General features: G+C 40.7%; 1 protein-coding gene across 9 annotated transcripts in view; it reads right to left on the bottom strand.

Annotated features, from left to right (window-relative positions):
- Nucleotides 1–7,072: 7,072 nt before the first annotated feature.
- The window catches only part of Amph (amphiphysin), a 239,219-nt gene continuing 222,110 nt past the window's right edge, over nucleotides 7,073–24,181 (bottom strand). For 7 of the 9 annotated variants that reach the window (XM_053798291.2, XM_070101290.1, XM_053798290.2 and 4 more), the window contains 2 exons: nucleotides 19,478–19,650; nucleotides 7,073–9,442 (listed from right to left, as the gene is read on the bottom strand). In XM_053798291.2, the coding sequence (XP_053654266.1) occupies nucleotides 9,362–9,442; nucleotides 19,478–19,650 (254 nt within the window). In that variant the 3' untranslated portion in view covers nucleotides 7,073–9,361. The remainder of the gene's footprint in view (nucleotides 9,443–19,477; nucleotides 19,651–24,181) is intronic. The other 2 variants (XM_053798285.2, XM_053798287.2) reach the window with 1 other exon arrangement.

Raw genomic sequence — 24,181 nt, 5'->3', positions numbered from 1 at the left:
CTAGTGAGGGACTCTTGTTCCAAAGACCTCTTCAAGGGGGGCTCCTTGGCGTGGTGAAGAGGCTCTTGGTCTGAGGAATTAGACCTATCGGTCTTCTTCCTCAGACCGAACCTAATTACCCCCCAATCTCCCCTCCCCTATCCCATCCTCCCCATCCTCCCCTTTTTCCTTTCCTCCTCCTCCTCCCCACTCCTCCCTTTTGCCCTTCCTCTTTTTGTCCTTTGGGATTTCTCCCACAGGCGCGCTAGTTCCTAGGTAGGGGAAAGGACACCGGGGTCCATCCCATTCCGTTGAGGTTTCTTGGCGGTGGCGTAGTTTGCCGTGGAATCTGGATTGCCTAGGGATGTCCCGATCCCTCTCCGGTATCCCGGAGTAGCTTTGGGTGTCTTTTGGGCGACGGGTGTATCTCTGGAAGCCACCTTTCGGATTCCGGGGGTGGTGGCTGAAGGAGGTATGCTTTGTGGCGGATATCCGGCCGCCCTCTCTTTTGTCCACCGAGGTAGCTCGGCAGATGTGAGGTTGCTATCCCAGATTGCTGGTTTACTGGCATGAAGGGTAGGGTATGGCACGGGTTCCATGCTGCATCTGCGCTACTAGCGGTGTCGAGTCCTCTTGGGCGCGGAGGGAGATTTCTGGCCCTTTCATTCCTCCTAGGAACTATCCCTCCCCGGTCCCCCCTTTTTTTTTCTTTTTTTTATTTTTATTTTCTTTTCTTCTTTCTTTTTTTTTCTTAAAAACAAAAAGAAAGAAGTAACCTAACCATGGCAGCCCTAGTCCATGAACCTGGTACCCCCGGGCCCCTTCTTGATACCGCACCCCGTTCTGACCCCGCCTCGTCTTTGGACCACTCTTCAGACATTCCTCATGCCTCTGTACCTATTGCCGGTGCTGTTTCCTCACCCGCTTCAGGTACTGAGGCCTCGACTGACTCCTTCGATTTATCAGACCTTCGCTCTCCTCTGACTATGCTTCCGGCCTCTCCCTCTACGGTGCGGCAATTTTCAAATCGCCGACCCGTTCCACGTCGGACCGACTCTGGTCCCACGCCTAAACGTCAACGACAATTACCTGCTGATGATACTTCTCCACCTTCACCTTCTCGTTCTTCTCAGAAACGATCGACACGTCCTTCACTACCTTTCCACGCTCAGTTTCAGACTGAACAGTGGACTAAATTCTTCACTTTACGACCAACTTCCTCTACTGCCTATCTTTCTGACCATAGTATTGGCAAGGCACTCCTACGCCATGTTGGTAAAGATATTTCTTTTCATGCTCTTAAGAGCGGTACGCGCATCATTACTGTACAGAATGCTACCCAGGCTCGTGAGCTCTCTCGTCTTTCCCATATAGATACTGTTCCTGTCACCCTTGAAAAACATCATTCCCTCAATTCTTGTAGTGGTACCGTTATTCTGCCCCATACCATAGTTCAACAAAATTTCCAGACATGTGGCACCGACATTCTAGAACAGCTGGAACTCCAAGATCTCCCAATCCTCAGGGTAGACACTTACGTTCTTCCTGCCCGTGGGCGGAGACGATACCCTAGCAATGTGGCTCGTTTAACTTTTGACAGCCGAGAACTCCCATCCTCAGTTTATATAGCAGGACATCGGTTACAAGTTCGAAAGGTGATCCCTACACCACAACAGTGTAGAAATTGCTGGCGATTTGGCCATCCAGCGAAATATTGCAGATCTATCGCCGAATGCCCAGTCTGTGGTGCCGATGACCATTCTAATACGTCTTGCAATCGATCTCCCTCTTGCCTTAACTGTCATGAGGCTCACCCTTCGTACTCTCGCCGTTGTCAGGTCTATTTAAACGAGCGGGAAATCCGTTACCTCAAAGAGACAGAAGGTCTCCCTTATGCCATGGCAGTTTCTCATCTCCGCCTCCAAGGGAGACTCCCACGTGTTTCTTATTCCCGTGTTTCAAAACGTCCCCCCACTTCTGGTATCCCATCTTCTACACCCACCTCTGTGGTTACCTCTCCCATAATCACTCCTGTATCTAATCCTTTTGCTGTCCTCGGCTCAGACGTCCCTACTTCAACGCCTCAGTCTAATCTCGCTTCTTCGAGTTCTCTCTTACAAGCCTCAGTATCGACGATACCTCGTACGACACCTCTTCCCAATCGTCCCTCTACTTCTCAAAAGTCAAAAAAAGGTCCGGTAACACCTCCTACCCATCTTCCACCTCCTCATTTTACCCTCCCTGTCTCTGTCCCTAGTTCTTCCCCTCTCACTGGCTCAGTTACAAGTGCAGAGGTTCACCCTCCTCCTCGTAATGTACCTTCCTCCCCTGTTCCCTCCCAAGTTTCTTCCTCTTCTGCCACCTCCCAGGTTCCTGTCTCTTCTGTCCCCTGCCACGCTTCTCCAGTTCCCTCCACCCTTTCGCCCCCCCCTACCTTGGTACAGTCCAATACAGTTCCAATCTTTACTCATCCTCCCCCTACCATTCCCAATATTGTCTCCCATACGACATCTCTGAATTCCGAAACACTTGAAGCAATCTCTGAATATATTGCAGAGACCAAACCATCAATGGACACTGATCCACCTTCCGCTCTTTCTCTCTCCTCTGCTCCATCTGCGCAACTCCTTTCTTCACAGCGCACCGTTCCTTCGCTGCTTGAACATTTTCCACTGCCTCCGCATGTGGACTTTTCTAACCCTTCTAGTCCGTAGGAACCCTTACCTGCGGATTTCAAGTATCTCTATCATTGCCAATCATGGCCTTTTTACAGTGGAATATACGCGGCCTCAGGGGTAATCGGGGTGAGCTTCAGATGTTACTCTCCCAGTTTGCCCCTGTTGGTGTTTGCTTACAAGAACCAAAATTACACTCTGCTGTTATTTCTCACATCTCAGGCTATAATTTATTGTATTCTTCAGATCCTTTTCCTGATGGGACCTTTAATGAAAGTGCCCTTCTTCTCCGCACTGATATTCCGTACCATCAGCTATTTGTTCATACTTCGCTGCATTACACAGCAGCCCGTATCCACTTACATAGGTGGTATACGCTCTGTTCTTTATATCTCTCTCCTTCTCGGGCATTATCTATTCCGGATTTTGCCTTCCTTGTTTCGTCATTACCGCCACCGATTCTGTTACTTGGTGATTTTAATGCCCACCATTTCCTCTGGGGAGGGTCTCACTGTGATTCCCGAGGAATTCAGTTAGAGGCTTTTCTTGCCACCCACCCCCTCCATGTTTTAAATACAGGTACTCACACCCATTTTGATCCTCGGACTCATACTCTCTCTTGCATCGATCTCTCAGTTTGCTCTTCCTCCACCGCATTAGACTTTACTTGGTCTGTTCTCCCGGACTTACATGACAGTGATCATTTCCCAATCATTCTTACTTCCCCTTCATATTCGCCACCTCTTCGCACCCCACGCTGGCAATTTAATCGGGCAAATTGGAACCTTTACTCACACCTGACTGTTTTTAAAGAGGTTCCTTCTTCGTCCTCCATCGATGAGCTTTTACACCTCTTCTCGTCCTCCGTTTTCACCGCAGCTTCTCATTCTATACCCCAAACTTCGGGCAGGCATTCTCAGAAATGCGTGCCTTGGTGGTCTCCTGCTTGTGCTCGTGCAGTACGTTTGAAACGCGCTGCATGGGGCAGGTACCGGTACAATAGAACCACAGAGCGACTCCTTGATTTTAAACAGAAGCGTGCGATCGCTCGCCGTGTCATCCGTGACGCTAAACGCACTTGCTGGCGAGATTATGTCTCCACCATCACCTCTGCTTCCTCTATGAGTGCAGTCTGGAAAAAAGTACGAAAACTGAGTGGTAAATATTCTCCTGACCCGGCTCCTGTTCTGCGGGTTGCCGGTGTTGATATAGCAAACCCACTAGATGTTGCCAATGAAATTGGCAATCATCTGGTCCGTATTTCTCAGGGACTCCATCTATGCCCCTCATTTCTTTCCTCAAAGTCTGCCAGAGAGTTAGCACCCTTGGACTTTTCTTCTCTCAGAGAAGAACAGTATAATGTGCCTTTTACACTTCAAGAACTGGAGGCAACACTCTCAGCTTGTCGATCATCGGCAGCTGGGCCCGACGACATTCATATTCGTATGCTACAACATTTACATCAGTCAGCCCTTGCAGTCCTATTACGCCTTTACAATCTTATTTGGTCACAAGGAGTTCTTCCACAGCTGTGGAAATCCGCCATTGTTCTCCCTTTCCGCAAACCAGGCACTACGGGACATGAAACCTCCCACTATCGTCCCATTGCTCTTACCAGTGCAGTTTGCAAAGTAATGGAACGTCTAGTAAATAGACGTTTAGTGTGGTATTTAGAGACACACAACAGTCTCTCCACTCGTCAATATGGCTTTCGTAAGGGACGTTCTACCATAGACCCCTTACTGCGCTTGGATACGTATGTTCGTAATGCCTTTGCGAATAACCACTCAGTTATTGCCATATTTTTTGACCTTGAGAAGGCATATGACACAACTTGGAGGTATAATATTTTAGCCCAAGCCCACTCCTTAGGCCTTCGAGGCAATCTACCATCCTTCCTTAAGAACTTTTTAACTGACAGGCATTTCCGTGTTCGGGTTAATAATGTGCTCTCCCCGGACTTTATCCAAGCTGAAGGTGTCCCCCAGGGATGTGTTCTGAGCACAACACTTTTTCTCCTTGCTATTAATGATTTGGCCTCTAGTCTTCCATCAAATATTTGGTCATCACTCTATGTTGATGACTTCGCTATTGCCTGTGCAGGCGCTGACTGTCACCTCCTTACAGTTTCTCTCCAGCATGCAGTCGACCGTGTTTCCAATTGGGCCACCACACATGGGTTTAAATTTTCCAGCACTAAAACCCACCAAATCACTTTCACTAGACGCTCTGTCATCTCCGATCATCCTTTGTACCTCTATGGCTCACGTATCCCTGAACGTGATACAGTCAAGTTTCTGGGCCTCCTCTTTGATCGTAGGTTATCCTGGAAACCTCACATTACCTCTCTGAAGGCAACTTGTCACAGCCGGCTGAACCTTCTTAAAACCCTTGCTCATCTTTCGTGGGGAGCTGATCGTCGAACCCTCCTTCACCTACATTCCACCCTTATTTTATCGAAACTTGATTATGGTGACCAGATCTATTCAGCGGCATCTCCTGCTACTCTCTCTAGCCTTAACCCCATTCATCACCAAGGATTACGTTTATGCCTTGGTGCTTTTCGCTCTTCCCCTGTCGAAAGCCTCTATGCAGAAGCGAACGTTCCATCCTTATCCGATCGCCGTGATGCCCATTGCCTGCGCTACTATGTACGCTCTCATGATCTCCGCAATCCTTCCATTTATAGAATGGTCACTGATATTAGTAGACATTCTTTATTTGTTCGCCGCCCCTGCTTACTCCGTCCCTTCTCTCTTCGCCTTCATTCGCTCTTGTCTTCTCTTCAACTACCACCTTTCTATGTACATGTAGCATCTCACTTTTCCCTACCCCCCTGGGAAGTTCCAGCTGTTCGAGTCTGTTCTTTCTCCCTCCCTTGCTCGAAAGCCCAACTGTCTACGGTCGCTTCCCGCTCTCTTTTTCTTGACCACTTTCACTCTCATTCTCATGCCATTGCTGTGTACACAGATGGCTCTAAGTCTTCTGACGGCGTAGGATTCGCAGCAGTGTTTCCGGACAGCGTCGTACAAGGGCATTTACTATCTTCAGCTAGTATTTTTACTGCTGAATTATATGCCATCCTTACAGCGCTTATCCGTATTGCATCTATGCCTGTGTCATCATTTGTGGTTGTCTCAGACTCCCTTAGTGCTTTACAGGCTATACAAAAATTTGATACACCTCACCCCTTAGTCCTCCGTATCCAACTTTGGCTACGCCGCATCTTTACTAAGCATAAAGATATTGTTTTTTGTTGGGTCCCTGGTCATGTTGACGTACAGGGCAATGAACAGGCAGACACTGCTGCGCGGTCAGCAGTACATGACCTACCAGTTTCTTATAGAGGTATTCCATGTACGGACTATTTTGCTGTAATATCTTCCCACCTTCACACCCGTTGGCAACAACGTTGGTCTACTATGCTCGGCAACAAACTTCAGTCTATTAAACCGAGTATAGGTTACTGGCCGTCTTCTTATCACCAGTGTCGAGGTTGGGAGACTACTCTCTCCCGTCTTCGCATTGGCCATACTCGTCTTACTCATGGATATCTCATGGAGAGGCGTCTTGCTCCTCTCTGTGAGAATTGCCAAGCTCCATTATCAGTCAGCCACATTCTGTTGGACTGCCCACTTTATCAACGAGCACGCAGAATTTACCTCTGTCGTCGTCTTCGCCCCGCTGCTCTCTCTTTACCTTCCCTTCTCGCTGATGGACCCACCTTTCATCCGGACTCTCTCATTGACTTTTTGACAACGACTGACTTACTTCACAAATTCTGATACTTTCAGCCCTTTCTACTTGAATCTCTTGCTACCCTCTACCCCCGTACTATCCCCTGCCCCGCTGTTTTCTGTAACCTGCTGATCATCCCCCCTCCCTTCTGCCATCCAATTCCCTTGCTTCCTTCCCTACCCTGCAGCGCTGTATAGCCCTTGTGGCTTAGCGCTTCTTTTTGATTATAATAATAATAATAATTGTTCCAAAGAATATGATTACCACCCATTTCCCAGGCACTTTGACCACTAAATTTTTTTTTTTTTTTTGGGGGGGGGGGGGGAGTAATTGAGGAAAATTAATTGGATCAAGAGCCCCTCATCAGCATCAAGGAACCTACCTCCCTTGAGTGAATTAGTAAAGTGTGCTTATATTGGCTAGTTTATTGGATGTGCCTTATCTACTGTTCATAATTATTTCTGAAGTTGGATATATTTTGTTATTGTTGGTTAACTATTAAAACAGTACAAGTTATAATACGTTCATGTAGCTCATTCCATTTCTTTCTTAGACATGGGTGGGACTAGATATGAAAAAATGCACATAAGGAAAATAAAAATGTACTTTAAAAAAAGGATTGTTTATAATGTATATCAAACATTAGTCGCAGTACATATTAAGGAAAATAAAACAGATCACTCATTCATATTGTTTATTAGCACTGATGTTAATATATTATGAGTATGTGCTTGGTTCTGGTGTCTGAGTCAAAATAGCAATATGGGGCAACATATTACTGATGATGCTGGATGTATTACATGTAATCTATCCTCCTATGTCACTGCTTATTACAAAAGTAGCTCAACACTGATTGGCTTGGGCAAAACAAATTTAGCCCAACTCGCACTAAAACAAGGCACAGAACTGCATAAAACTGTTGTTGCAGACTGTAAACCACACATGCTCATGTCTCATCAAACAAGTCTACTTTATAAAAGGGTCTTAGTCTTTTTCTTGAGAAGCAGACTGCAAGTCTTTAAGTAGACGGAGGATAATGTTATTAAACAGAGGAGGGGGGGGGGGTTGTCAATGTTTAATTACTTGGAAAGTTTACAATAACTCAGAATGAAACTAATACCCACATACAATGGCATCATTCATTAGTAGAACATCCTTAAATTATCCAGCTAAGGCACAGGCCCTGTCCAGTTATTCAGTAAAAGGCACCTTATTTTTAGTCAAAAATTTCATGATTGGAACATTCATTTGACCTAAAGCTCAATTAAAAACAAAGGCATCAAGGGTGAGCAAAATTGTATAATTTGGGGTAACACCTGTTGAAATCAGCAGGTCAACACATACTACATACACTTACATCATTATTAGTAACTAATTAAGTAACTTCGTGGGTTCATGGCACATTTGTCTGTCCTATTATTGGAACTCTTTTTTTTTTCATACAAAACTACTGGTAGTGTATAATACATATAATGATTTAGAGCATAAAATTGCTAAGCAGCTTGGGAACATTTTGCCTTCAAATTCATTAATTCTGTGAGTAAATAACAATCAGATCTTCCAATGCATGTTGGATTATTTTTCCATATTATATACATACTTGAGAGACCTTCATCTTTACATATAACATACTCCATCTCAAATTTTTATTTACATTTGGAAACTATTTACAGAGGTCTCTTCTTAGCCACAAGTATTTACACACAGTGTACCACTCCAATATTACAGTCCAGCAAAAGGGTGGTGAGAGATGAAGTGAACTAGAAACTGATCGATTTGTATAGAATATTGTAGCAACTAGAGAGCATGCTTGGTAATGTGGTGGGCTTACAATACATGATAGTGAACGTTACAAAACTAGCAATTAGCTTTGAAGTTGTATTTCATAACCTGAAGGCACTTTCCTTTTAGTTTGATTTATTATACACTGAATAAATTTAAATAGCTACAGTTTATGGACTTCAAAAAGCTTTTAGTATCAGCAGGCACTAATGTATTCATGATGGTACAAGACAGGCAAACCTACAAAATTTTAACTAGTGCATAATTAAGAAGGTACAAACAGGGTGCTCCACTCAGGCAATATAAAAAAAAACATTACTTATACCAATTACACTTTCCAGTTGCACACAATGCTACATAGCTTAAAGTATTTAGATATCAGATCATTTAATAAACATTCACAAACACAACAAGTACCTTAATAATAATTCAAATCAATAAATAAAGTAAGCACTGGTCATTAACTTAATCCATGCACACCTGTGTAAAGAAATTCATCATCCTTCATAATTAACCCAAGCTACCAGGTGGACTTCAGTTTCCTTAAACATTAGCTGCATTTTTAGGGTTACTCGTCAATCAATTAACCTGCCTTGGTATTAAACTAATCAATAGAAATGGTAAAACTAGGGAAAGTACATATAGAAAGTGAAGGTTGCAATATCTACAACAGTGGGCTAATGGCACATCACACAGCTTCCATTGCATCTTTAGCACACTGAAGTTTTTTTTTTTTTTTTTGTCAGACGAGTCTTCAATTAATAATTCGAGAAATACTCTGAGCAATTATCTACTGTAGAACATTAATACATACAGTACGATTTATGATCATAATTTACACTACGGTGTAGAGTAAATGACATAGGTGTAAGGGTAAAAAATTTCACAGCACAAACCTCTAAAGATCACCGACTTAGTTTTTCAAATCGATATATGAAGAAATGTGCACAATTTGGCATTGTTAAACAAAATTGTTATTCCATGTTATTGGCTCTAGTCTTATAGATATAACACATTAGCTTCCTTGACCTTGCATACCTGCACTTGAACCAGTATCTTGCTACTGATCAACCCAAATTTGAGGTTTGCTGCCCTCCCAGTAAAGTATCTTCAGACAAGCTTACCCTAAGTGGGGTTTTAGAATAAGATGTTCATTTCACGAGTATTTCGAGGAGAATATGAAAGCCTTAGATGGGGCGAGTGAAGTTGGCTGGGAAGAGTCCTTTCTCCATGGTGCCCTCTTTTATCCCAGTAAGCCACCCTTCTTCCTGTTATGGAAAAAAAATATATTTCATGAATATACATTTGTTTACTACACTACATCTAAAAATATTGGTTAAGTATTTATCAGTGCTTTCTAACATGCAAAAAAATTATTTTTTTTTTATTTTTTATTATCACACCGGCCGATTCCCACCAAGGCAGGGTGGCCCGAAAAAGAAAAACTTTCACCATCATTCACTCCATCACTGTCTTGCCAGAAGGGTGCTTTACACTACAGTTTTTAAACTGCAACATTAACACCCCTCCTTCAGAGTGCAGGCACTGTACTTCCCATCTCCAGGACTCAAGTCCGGCCTGCCGGTTTCCCTGAATCCCTTCATAAATGTTACTTTGCTCACACTCTAACAGCACGTCAAGTATTAAAAACCATTTGTCTCCATTCACTCCTATCAAACACGCTCACGCATGCCTGCTGGAAGTCCAAGCCCCTCGCACACAAAACCTCCTTTACCCCCTCCCTCCAACCCTTCCTAGGCCGACCCCTACCCCGCCTTCCTTCCACTACAGACTGATACACTCTTGAAGTCATTCTGTTTTGCTCCATTCTCTCTACATGTCCGAACCACCTCAACAACCCTTCCTCAGCCCTCTGGACAACAGTTTTGGTAATCCTGCACCTCCTCCTAACTTCCAAACTACGAATTCTCTGCATTATATTCACACCACACATTGCCCTCAGACATGACATCTCCACTGCCTCCAGCCTTCTCCTCGCTGCAACATTCATCACCCACGCTTCACACCCATATAAGAGCGTTGGTAAAACTATACTCTCATACATTCCCCTCTTTGCCTCCAAGGACAAAGTTCTTTGTCTCCACAGACTCCTAAGTGCACCACTCACTCTTTTTCCCTCATCAATTCTATGATTCACCTCATCTTTCATAGACCCATCCGCTGACACGTCCACTCCCAAATATCTGAATACGTTCACCTCCTCCATACTCTCTCCCTCCAATCTGATATTCAATCTTTCATCACCTAATCTTTTTGTTATCCTCATAACCTTACTCTTTCCTGTATTCACCTTTAATTTTCTTCTTTTGCACACCCTACCAAATTCATCCACCAATCTCTGCAACTTCTCTTCAGAATCAACTAAATCAACTAAATTTATTTGGTAACTTGCTTAATTTAAGGATGTACAGTAGGGCCCCACTTATATGCCAGGTTAGGTTCCAGGCTACTGCCAGAAAGCAGAACGCCACTTGTAAATGTCAGATAATAAGTTTTACTAACTTAATATATGTTAGTGTATAGAACAGGCATTAAAAACCAATAAAAAGTAAAATACGCACACAGTACACGCATTATTTACTTCAAAATATTAGTAGTTAATGTAGGGTGAATAGTGTTTATTGTAAGAAGTTAGGTGTGGTAGATATGGTAGCCAGCCTGGCTACCCCACCCCACCCGCACGTAATATACTTTGATATTGAAAGAGCCCTAGAGTGATAAAATGCATATAGTGTACACTCATTACCTTAAAATATTTGTACTTTTAAAGGTCTTAATATAGGGTGCAAGGTGAATAATAGGGTAGGCAAGTATTGAATAGTGTTGTAGATATCGTAACCCCATCTGGCCACCCCACCCACACATATACTAGGCATTTAAAGTGCCCCAAAACAATAAAATACATATACAGTACTCTCATTACTTACCTTAAAATATTTGTAGTCTTAGTGTAGGGTGAGAGGTGAGTAAACGAATAAACAAGAGAGAGTACGTGAGAGAGGACAGACGCGAGTTTTGTAAACAAACCACCCAAACATGTATGGTTGTAGTTCACTCTGGCAAGGCGACTAGAAAAAACGTCTCATATTGATGTTAATTTCTACTGTGTGTATATTTATCATGTTCATATGTTCCACAGCGTGTTTATATAATTTTGAAAAAAATATCAGAGCGATTAAGCACAATGTCTATATTAATGTTTTATGACATTTAATGCACCTCAGAGTGATTATTGTGTTATTAATCTTAAAGATGCCATATTAATAATGATTAAGACATGGTAATTTTAATGTGTACCTGCATGCCAGCACAATGTGTAAGTTTACTTAGGTACAGGTACACAAGTTTATTTGGCATGATTTGGTTATAGCACGATTGAAAAATTGCAGCACGATTTTATACAACACTTCGAAAAATTAACTTTACACGGTTCCGTTTGTGGATGCGGAAAAAATTCCCTCGGCTCAAGCTGCCACCTTGTAGGTCAGCATATGAGAATAAGGTAAATATGAGGTTGGTAGAATTACCGATAATATGTAAAGTAAAAGGACACAAGTGCAACTAATGTGACATTTATTGTGGCAACGTTTCGCTCTCCAGGAGCTTTATCAAGCCATTACAAACAATACATGGACACAGAGGGTATATAAAGGCTCAGAGTGAGGTGAATACTAGTGAGGTACCATTTCGATGTTCACTAGTGGTAGTAGTAGTAGTAGTAGTAGTAGTAGTAGAAGTAGTAGTAGAAGTAGTAGTAGTAGTGACAAAAGTAATACAATATGGTAGAGCAATTAATTCGTACATGAGTAAAAGGATATAAAAGCTATTACTTGGGTAACATAAAAATAGGTTGGACAAATATAAACTGGAATGAGGCAGCTTGTTTCAGTGTTCACTCTCTGTGCTTTGTGTAGTATAACAGGAGAGACTATGTGATGGCAGGGTTTACTGTTTTCAGGAGGATTCTTGCTAAGACTTCGGAGATGGTGAAGCTGCCGTTGTTTTGTTTAATTGTATTCGAAACAGCGATCAGTGCTGATTCGAGGCACTTGCGTCTGCGGAAATTAGTTTCTTTGATCACTAATTGGGCGTCTCTAAATTTCATGAGATGATTGGTGGAATTTCGGTGTTGTACACAGGCGTTGTTCAGGTTATCGTTCCTACATGCAAAAAATCCAAGCACCACGAACCAGTCAATGCAGGAGTTTACACTATACCCTGTGGAGGCTGTGACAAGATTTACGTAGGTGAAACAGCCAGAAACCTCGACACCCGCCTCAATGAACACATTTACGCATGTAGGAACGATAACCTGAACAACGCCTGTGTACAACACCGAAATTCCACCAATCATCTCATGAAATTTAGAGACGCCCAATTAGTGATCAAAGAAACTAATTTCCGCAGACGCAAGTGCCTCGAATCAGCACTGATCGCTGTTTCGAATACAATTAAACAAAACAACGGCAGCTTCACCATCTCCGAAGTCTTAGCAAGAATCCTCCTGAAAACAGTAAACCCTGCCATCACATAGTCTCTCCTGTTATACTACACAAAGCACAGAGAGTGAACACTGAAACAAGCTGCCTCATTCCAGTTTATATTTGTCCAACCTATTTTTATGTTACCCATGTACGAATTAATTGCTCTACCATATTGTATTACTTTTGTCACTACTACTACTACTACTACTACTACCACTAGTGAACATCGAAATGGTACCTCACTAGTATTCACCTCACTCTGAGCCTTTATATACCCTCTGTGTCCATGTATTGTTTGTAATGGCTTGATAAAGCTCCTGGAGAGCGAAACGTTGCCACAATAAATGTCACATTAGTTGCACTTGTGTCCTTTTACTTTACAGGTAAATATGAGTTTGTGTGATGACTGACTTGACTGATTTACTGACTGACTTAGTTTACTTTTTCACTGAAGAGGACCCTGAAATGGTGTCTAGAGCAGCTGATGCCTTACTGTCAGTTGTATAATGTACTGCTGGGTAAAACAGAACAGAAATCCATTACAGAATTTATGCACACTGAGGACAACCATCGACTTCAGTACCAGAACTTCTACCATCCACCTCAGCCCGTAGGGCCACAGCATAACTCCACAGTCATTCACAAACACCAGCACCCACAATTTAAGGTAAGAAATACTATTATTTCTGTTGCACTTGTAATCTTAAGCAGTGAAAACGACCTAATACATCACGACAATGAACTACAATTACATATCTTTGTAAGATCTGTTGGTCTAAAAAAAATTGCTTGGCTTTTTGGGGGCTCCTAGGAATGTAACCCTAGTTTTCCTATATATTTTCAGTTCATCTAACACTGTTTTACCTAACATGACATTTTCAGGAATGTAACTACTGTGTTAAATGGTCTACTGTATATACATAAAATAACTTTGGAAACTTTCCAAAATTTCAAGTGTTTTAAACATAATGGAGACATGCAGTGTTCATGGAGAATGTAAACAAACCGGGTGGTGCACGCCATATTAGAAAGACAGGGAGCCATATAGAGTGTTGGTCATAATTTGAAATCGCTGTATTAGAGGAATGCCATCTGGAAACAAAGTGGTTGAACATTCAGTTTTGATTATAATAATGTTTCCATTATTATTATAACCAAAAAAAGCACTAAACCCACTAGGGTCATACAGCACTGCAGGGCACGGGGTGTTGCTGGATAACAGAATAGCAATGGTGGAGAGGATGGTATAAAATACCGACACAATGGAAACAAACACATATGCAGTATAATGTGATCCTTTATTGACTACGTTTTGCCCACACAGTGGGCTTTTTCAAGTCACAAACAGATCTACCTGGGGTGGAAGGGACACGAGTATTTATAGTCAGGTTCAGAATGCTGAGGTCAGGTGGAGAATGCTGCATCTGATGATGTACTGAGTGGGGTTATAGAGACTAAAATCTTGGGTAGCTTGGAAATGAGATTGGATAAGTTTGTGAGCAGACCTTCTACAGTGTTCTTCCATTCCTGTGTTCTTATGTGGGATAGCGATGAAGAAGTTTCTTGGCAAGTGGTTCAGCTATGTTATAGAAGCCACTATTCTGGTTGAAGTTGTCAGATATAGAAATAAGTGATGATTCCAGGATTCTTCGGTATTGAGTGTTGTCTTCTGTGGCAATAAGTCTTGAGTTTCTGTAGTTTATCAAGTGGTTGTGTGAATTACGGTGTTGTACACAGGCATTCCTTGTGTCGTCAGACCTGCTTGCGTATTGGTGTTCTGAAATACGTGTTTGGAGGTCCCTTGATGTTTCGCCCACGTATAACTTGTTGCAGTCATTACAAGGGATTATGTATACCCCTGCAGAGGGTTGAAGCTTGTCCTGTCTATCACTGGTAATGTCCTTGATGGTCGTGGTTGTGGAGGTAGATACTTGGAATGAGGTATTGGAAAAGATGTTGGAAACGTGTTTGGCAATGGAGTTGGTGGGGAGGACTATGTATCTCTTCTCGGCAGTGTCTTCTCTGGGTGTGTTGAAGATGTTTAATGCCCGACGTCTGCAGTCTCTGATGAAGTGACGAGGATAGTGGAGTTTAGAAAATACTTGTTCAATTATCGTGCATTCTTCTTCAAGAAACTCATTGCTGCAGATTCTGAGTGCATGCAGGAAGAAGCCTATAATTACTCCACTATCCTCATCACTTCATCAGAGACTGCAGACGTCGGGCATTAAACATCTTCAACACACCCAGAGATATATATACACTCGTTGTATACAACACAATAAGCACACAAACATAATTATCAATATATTGTTTACAAAACTTGTTTACACAAACAAACAAACAAACAATTCTTCTTCTTCTTCTTCTTCTTCTCCTTCTTCTTCTCCTTCTTCTCCTTCTTCTTCTCCTTCTTCTTCTTCTCCTTCTTCTTCTCCTTCTTCTTCTCCTTCTTCTTCTTCTTCTTCTTCTTCTCCTCCTTCTTCTTCTTCTCCTTCTTCTTCTTCTTCTCCTTCTTCTTCTCCTTCTTCTCCTTCTTCTTCTCCTTCTCCTTCTTCTTCTTCTTCTTCTTCTTCTTCTTCTTCTTCTCCTTCTTCTTCTCCTTCTTCTTCTCCTTCTTCTTCTTCTCCTTCTTCTTCTCCTTCTTCTTCTCCTTCTTCTTCTTCTCCTTCTTCTTCTCCTTCTTCTTCTTCTCCTTCTTCTTCTTCTCCTTCTCCTTCTTCTTCTTCTCCTTCTTCTCCTTCTTCTCCTCCTCCTTCTCCTCCTCCTTCTCCTCCTCCTTCTCCTCCTCCTCCTCCTCCTCCTCCTCTTCCTTCTCCTCCTTCTTCTCTTCCTCCTTCTCCTCCTACTCCTCCTTCTCCTCTTCCTTCTCCTCCTCCTCCTTGTGTGCGAGTGTGTGGCTTATTGTTTTGAGTCAGAAGTCGGCAGCTGTCAGAGTGACATATTATCTCATTAGTCACTACCCCTACCCCTGTCAAAACAATGGGGTCGGATGCTGCTTCCCCTCCTCCATTCTATCTAATTATCTTTCTCCCTCATTCTATATCTCTCAATCTGTCTCTCTTTCTGTCTGCCTATCTCTGTCTCACAGGTACACATAAATACAAGTATACATAGTGTAAATTACCTAGGATAACCCAAGAAATCCAGACAAAGTGCTATACTCTGCTTGAAGATGTGAGTAAACGTGATGACACAGTCTTGTGACTCTCTCTGAGACAGAGAGCTAGATGGACAGACAGGGAGCTTGACAGACAGACAAATAGACAGACAAATGTTTGTGTACCAGCAAAAACAAAGGGAGGCGATGGTCATGTAATATTACCCTCCTTTACGCTCATCAAAGTCAGCTCTTATCAGATGTTATCTCCCCTTATCTTGTCACTGTCATGGGGTGGACTTTTTTTTTTCTTGCTTCAAGGGAACAATATTATTACTTCTTCTTCTTCCTCCTCCTCCTCCTCCTCCTCCTCCTCCTCCTCTTCCTTCCCTCCTCCTCCTCCTCCTCCTCCTCTTCCTCCCCTCCTCCCCCTCCTCCTCCTCCATTGCTTTTGGTCTCAAACTCCTCCAAATCATGAAATTGATCTTCAAGACACTGCCGAGAAGAGATACATAGTCCTCCCCACCAACTCCATTGCCAAACACGTTTCCAACATCTTTTCCAATACCTCATTCCAAGTATCTACCTCCACAACCACGACCATCAAGGACATTACCAGTGATAGACAGGACAAGCTTCAACCCTCTGCAGGGGTATACATAATCCCTTGTAATGACTGCAACAAGTTATACGTGGGCGAAACATCAAGGGACCTCCAAACACGTATTTCAGAACACCAATACGCAAGCAGGTCTGACGACACAAGGAATGCCTGTGTACAACACCGTAATTCACACAACCACTTGATAAACTACAGAAACTCGAGATTTATCGCCACAGAAGACAACACTCAATACCGAAGAATCCTGGAATCATCACTTATTTCTATATCCGACAACTTCAACCAGAATAGTGGCTTCTATAACATAGCTGAACCACTTGCCAAGAAACTTCTTCATCGCTATCCCACATAAGAACACAGGAATGGAAGAACACTGTAGAAGGTCTGCTCACAAACTTATCCAATCTCATTTCCAAGCTACCCAAGATTTTAGACTCTATAACCCCACTCGGTACATCATCAGATGCAGCATTCTCCACCTGACCTCAGCATTCTGAACCTGACTATAAATACTCGTGTCCCTTCCACCCCAGGTAGATCTGTTTGTGACTTGAAAAAACCCACTGTGTGGGCGAAACGTAGTCAATAAAGGATCACATTATACTGCATGTGTGTGTATATTTCCGGTGGAGAGGATAACAGAGGTAGAGTTAGAAAGGGTCATGAGGAGTGCTAAAGGAAGTATCAAAGTTTGGGTAATAAATCGGTTGCAGTCAAAGAGGGAGTGTGTGTCAAAGGTGGGGCTGTCAGCGAGGAGGGAAGATCAAGTAAGGGTGTTAAGAGGGGTGGTGGACGCCTGAAGAAAATTCTCTGTGCTTGTTGATAGCTAGAGCAGTCCAATAGATAGAAACAATAGCTAACAAACATGCTTAGAATTATACAATTGTGTGTAATTACTTTTTGAGTGTGGGAAGTGAGCATTAGCTCTTGGTTCCACTAAACTTGATCCACTGATGTGAAATAGCAAAATCTTTTTTTTTTTAGTTTGCAGTGTGAGAGAGATTACCAATTTGTAGCTACAGGAGCAGAACTAAGTTCCTGATTTGGTATTTAGTCAGAACAATTTTCATCATTCATACATAATCACTGTCTTTGCAGAGGCACTGAGATATGACAGTTCAGATGTCATCCCAAACCCCTCCTTTAACCCTTTGAGGCTCGACAGGCCCTCTCCGAGACTTGTTCTCAGGGTCGGCCAAATTTAAAAAAAAAAAAATTATTTTTTTCTTATGAAAAGATAGAGAATCTTTTTCCAATCATAATGACACCAAAAGTATGAAATTTGATGGAAAACTTATGGAATTATGCTCTGGCGAAGTTAGCGGTCTCGACAATGTTTACGCATCGGCGATTTTGCCCACTTTGAGCCCTATTTTCGGCCAATTCCAGTGTACTAGTCGACAAAAATCATAACTTTCTCTAGAACTCCATTTTTTCTATTGAATGAGTACAAGAAACCACCCATTTACTGATTTCAACTATCCAATACAGTGGTCAGAATTTAGTAATTTTGCCAATTTCACACAAATTTCAAAAGATGCCAATTTCCAAATAGGGTCCAGAATAACATTTCCTCTGTTCGTTAGTCACATCCCCAGGCCCCTCTTACATTTCTTTGGCTTTCCACTTTCAATTTTTATTCTTATAAAAAATTAGAAGATTTACTGTTTTGCAGACTGCTGCATTAGTGTAGAAATGGTATAAATATCCGCACACTTGTGAAAGAATATTAGGCTCACCAGTTGACGTGTATGGGATGCTTGGCATGATTTGTTTACTTTTGAACTTTGGTAAAAATCGAACATTTCTGCTACTTTGAGCTCAATTTCAAGGTACTTTTCACTGTAAAACCAGTCAAAATCATCTCAATTTCTGTAATATGTCTTCCATTCTATAAAATGAGACCAAGAAAACTAGAATACAACAATAAATACCATACGAAAATACAGTGCAAAGTCGCTGTTTTATTCCAAAAAACACGGTCAAAGTTTTTTTTTCTCATTATGCACTGTGCTGCAGGATTTTTTTTTATACTGCGCACACTGACCACATAGACCCATTCTTTCATATATATGCCTACCAGCTTTCTCCCACTAGATTTGAGGGCGCTAGAATTTAGCCGTACTAGTACGGCCGAAACCCTCAAAGGGTTAAAGTGCAGGCATTGTACTTTCCCATCTCCAGGACTCTAAAGACCGGCTAACCAGTTTTCCTGAATCCCTTCACAAAATATTACCCTGCTCACACTCCAACAACTCATCGGGTCCCAAAAACCACTCTTCTCCATTCACTCCTAACACACTCATGTGTGCTTCCTGGAAGTTCAAGCCCCTTGCACACACAACCTCCTCTACCCCCCTCCCTCCCTTTCTTAGTGGAAGGAAGGCAGGGTAGGGGGTCACTAAAATTTATATGCTTTCCAAGTCATTTTACTTTGTTCCATCCTCTCTCAATGACCAAACCACCTCAACTGCAAACATGTTCATACTCAATTCCTTCTGTATATGTAGATTACAACACTGAGCAAGAACTGATACTTATAGCATCCTACTAACGACATAGCATGAAAACATTTTACCTTCAATGACATCTACTACAACAGTTTGCCCTTTATGCCTCCTAAGTTATACAGTTTCAGACTAGCCTTTTGTGAGGAACCCTACTGAAACTCATTTAAAGCTTGGGCAAATGCAATTCAGCCATCTGTTTTGTTCTGGAATGATTTCTAAGACTTAATAACTAAAAGATTTGAGATACAGTACAGGAATTTCCTGATCAACAACTGAACTGTTCACAAACTAGCATTTCCTTGCTTTCCAGGTTTTTTTTTTCACTTTAATTGCTAAATGTGTGTATTTTTAGTTTTTAAGCTGATGTATGCAGATTATTATTATAATAAAAAAGAAGCGCTAAGCCTGATGTATGCAGAAATGATTAATAAAGCGACATCATAATCAAGTTTTTCAGCAAAGTCTCAGATGCACTCCTTAGAATGAATCCTTATACTTAATTATAACTACATACAATTTTTGTGACTTCATCAAATTAAAATTATAGCTACTCAGTCATCAGTCACCTGTTCCTCTGGATCTTCATACTCCACTACCTGGATGGTGTCACCAACTTCAAAACTGATTTCATCTACATCTTCACGAGTGTACTTGTAGGTTGCACGCACCCGGTATAGCACCCCTTGCGGTAGTCCTTCTGTGGTTGCACCTGCCGATACAGATGGCTGTAGTCCTCCATCTTAAATAAAATTTCAAAATGAGCCACAAAGATTAAAATACATTAACACAGAAAAAGACAGTTACTAGGCTCATTTATTTATTAAGTATGAATGACATTATGGTATTTATGAAGTAATTAACAATGCTCACATTGGTCAATGACAGGAACGAACTTGGGAACATTGCAACCAAGGACGTGTAATATTATGGCACTAATTATTTCAAAGTAGCCTTTAGGAAAGGAGTGTAAAAAAGGATATTTATTTCCTGCAATGGCTAAAAGACAATTGAAGGAATCAGCACTCAGCCCCAAGGGAAAAACTGAAAGGTAGTTACTCATCATGGTCATCATTAGAAGCTGTTAAAAAGAGGGTCATTTGCATATTAGTTGGTTACAATAAATATATTCAATCCTATTAGTGACATTTCAACAAAATGTAATCCTAAAGGTTAATGCAACACTTACTCTGGTAAGGTGTACATACTTTTTTTTTTTTTTTTTTTTAGGCACACCCCGTTACACAAAGTAATAATTATTAATTTTCAACACTGCTCCAAATAGCTATGGGAAATTACACAGTAGTACTATCGCAGAATGTTTATATCTGTTTATTTAGAACTCGTAAATTAATATCAATTCTAAAGAACAAATATCATACTGCATATTGTATATACAATATACAGTATATTGAAATTTTATTTTCCAGTATTTCCCTCAATTACTCTACTGTCAGCTTCTATTATCCTTTTCTATGCTTTACAAACTAAGTACCATATATATCATGATGTCATCATTTTTATCAAGTCATTCCTCAAACATTTGTAAATTCAATCTTTTAAGAACAGTAGCTAATTTCTATGCAGTGAAGATTTCTGAAAAGGTAAAAATTTTCAACTTTTTTAAATATACATTCCATCTTCCTTTTATTTCCCATAATAACACCAAGAAAAATTTGCCTTTTTGTTGTCATTTTTTGGCACATCACCCCAACTCTTGAAGAGAAGCAAATGCTAAATTAACTATTTTCCATTCTCCACTTATTTTTTTTACCATTTTCAACAGGATTTACTGACTACAAATTAAATTATGAGTGCAAAATAAACCAAAATCAACCACCTTAACCTTAACAAATTGATGAATGAAATATGACGCTGAGGAGAGACATCCTTAATAAACTGTAAAAGTCTTTTAATTAACTGTACTCCAGGTTTAAATCTGGTTATTATGATGTCCACTATACTAAGTCAAACTATTACTGGTAAGATGTGCATAATATACTAAATATAAATCTAAGCTATTTAACGTGCACCCCTCATAGGTTTAGTGCTTGGTTTTGATTATAATAATATTTAATGCAAGTCATGCGTGTCATAAAAGGTGACAAAAATGCCAGGAACAAGGGGCTAATAACCCCTTCTGTATAAATTACTAAATTTAAAAGGAGAAACTTGCATTTTTCCTTTTGGGCCACACTGCCTTCGTGGGATATGGCCTGTTTGTTGAAAGAATATTTAATGTACACAATACTAGGTTTTAATCAGGCTATCTCAATGTGTGCAGTACAATACCCGAGATCTGACAAGCTTTGACGAGATATATTTGCTATTAAACATGAGAACTCTGGTTTGTCCAAATAGTGGGTACTGTAGAGTCTAAACTTTTTATTAATAAACTATAAACTTTTGTCAGTAAAAATTATTCTGTTTTGTATAATTTAAAATATCAAGATACTGTAAATGGAATGAACAGGTTCCCCTGGTTTTGTGCAGGTTTGCTTTATGCAAATTTCACTCTTACACAATGTCCTACTTCTGTAATTCCACATACATGAATGTGAAATATGTTTATTGTTTGTGATAGGTATAGTTTACAAAACACATTGAAAGATTTGTATTATGCAGAATTAATTTGTATGGCCTACTTAAATTAGTACTGTTGCCATCTACATTATAAAATGAGGGATCCCTGTATTTCTAAATCTTCTGAAAAGACTAGTTGCCACTGAATCTACTCTTGTCTATACTGTATCATGAAAATATACACTTCACTGAAAAAAACAATGCACATTCATACAATTACAGTCATCCCTACAAATTTACAGGGTTTGATTATCCAATATTTTTACTGAGGGGTAACCAGCATACAAATTCAGTTACCCATTATTTTCTTTTTTTTTGGCTTAATGACCAGAATGACAAGAGATTTAGAAGTGGGAAAGCCATTATTTCTTTTGAAACGTCAAATTGTGGCCTCTGAAACAACAAGAACCCAAATCTGAAACAAACTTTATTATACAGATGTAATTTTGCATTATTTGTAGATTCTTGTTTTGTGGGACCTCTAGGAATGTAACCCCTACTAATTTGTAAGGACAACCATGTTTATACAGAAAAAATACATTTGCATAATGTTTTAATGACAAAAAAAACTATTTAAAATTATTTTTTACATGTACAGTGGAACCTCAGTTTTCGTCATTAATTCATTCCAGAAAGTTTGACGAAAACCGAATTCGATGAAAACTGAAGCAATATTTCCCATAAGAAATAATGTAAATCCAATTAAACCGTTCCACACACCCAAAGTATTAACAAAAAATACACTTTATAGAGAATAACTATAGTTTTACATAGAGAAAACAAAGAGAAATATATATAAAGGACTAATGAAATGGATAAATGAACATTTAACATCACTTTTACCTTTATTGAAGACTTTTTAGCTTATGGAAGACGGCGAGGAGGGGAGAGGGAAGAGAGGTTATCTCTACCACCATCACAACCACTACCACCTTCTACCACTATCATTACCACAATCACCCTCTACTGATGAGACACAAAGACAGGCTGACTCAGAACATGTGGGATGCTGTGTGGGCGCAGGGGGCCATGTTTGGTACGGCGGACCACTGTCAACTCGAGAAAAACCGAGGTGATGAACGAAAACCAAATTCAACAAAAACCTGGGCAAACAAAAACCGAGGTTCCACTGTATACATTTTAATATTCAAGCTGAGCTTTGACAGGTTGGTGATACAACTATAATAAACTTTATTTTAAATGTTTGAAAAATAAACAATGAGTTTAATATGATGTAAAGTACAAACAGGTAATTACAGCATGAAGATACTGTACTACTGAGTAATAGGAATATAGCTTATGAAAGCAACAAATACTGTTCTGTAGTAGCATACAACTAAATATTAAACAAGTGCAGTAACCACAACTATTATCCAGAGAGCTGAGGAAGGGTTGTTCAGGTGGTTCGGACATGTAGAGAGGATGGAACGAAATAGAATGACTTCAAGAGTGTACAAGTCTGTAGTGGAGGGAAGGCAGGGTAGTGGTCGGCCTAGGAAAAGTTGGGAGGGAGGGGGTAAAGGAGGTTTTGTGTGCGAGGGGCTTGGATTTCCAGAAAGCATGCATGAGCATACTGTATTTGATGGGAGTGAATGGAGACAAATGGTTTTTAGGACTTGACGTGCTGTTGGAGTGTGAAAAGGAAACATTTATGAAGGGATTCAGGGAAACCGGCAGGCCGGACTTGAGTCCTGGAGATGGGAAGTACAGTGTCTGCACTCTGAAGGAGGGGTGTTAATGTTGCAGTTTTATAATTGTAGTGTAAGCACGCCTTTGGCAAGACAGTGATGGAGTGAATGATGAAAGTGTTTCTTTTTCGGGCCACCCTCCCTTAGTGGGAAACAGCCGATGTGTTAATAAAAGTGCAGTAACCACAAACTATATGTTACAGTGTGTATGCAATAATGATTTGTATGTTGGCTAAGATATCAGTACTTAATTTACTCAAAGGATTCATTCATTTCTGTGTTGCAGCAATAAACCCTATCTGGAGTCACGTTTGTCCATCACAAACTACATCAATGATGTATGCAGCACTCTACCTCTAGGATTAAGTTGGAAAATAGTACAGTCATGTAAATTTTAATTTTTTTTTTAAAGACCATGTTAAGAACAAAGTTTTAGGCAAAACTAAAGATAAAAACTTTGGATATAGTGATAGTACTGTATTAGGATCATTTTTTTTTTTTTCAACAAACCAGCCGCATCCCACCAAGGAAGGGTGGCCCAAAAAGAAAAACGAAAGTTTTTCTTTTTAAATTTAGTAATTTGTACAGTAATTTGTACGCATGGCTTACAGAGGAAGAATTCTGTTCCACTTCCCCATGGACATAAGAGGAAATAAACAAGAACTAGAAAGAAAATAGAAGAAAACCCAGAGGGGTGTGTATATATATGCTTGTACATGCATGTGTAGTGTGACCTAAGTGTAAGAAGAAGTAGAAAGATGTACCTGAAATCTTGCATGTTTATGAGACAGAAAAAAGACACCAGCAATCCTACCATCATGTAAAACAAATACAGTGGACCCCCGGTTTACAATCAGCTCCCAATGCGACCAATTATGTAAGTGTATTTATGTAAGTGCGTTTGTATGTGTATGTTGGGGGGTCTGAAATGGACTAATCTAATTCACAATATTCCTTATGGGAACAAATTCGATCAGTACTGGCACCTGAACATACTTCTGG

The sequence above is a fragment of the Cherax quadricarinatus genome, chromosome 76 (assembly GCF_038502225.1).
Source record: "Cherax quadricarinatus isolate ZL_2023a chromosome 76, ASM3850222v1, whole genome shotgun sequence".
Classification (NCBI taxonomy): Eukaryota; Metazoa; Arthropoda; class Malacostraca; order Decapoda; family Parastacidae; genus Cherax; species Cherax quadricarinatus.
Note: the sequence above shows the minus strand (reverse complement) of the source record. Positions and strands in the feature narration are given on the sequence as shown.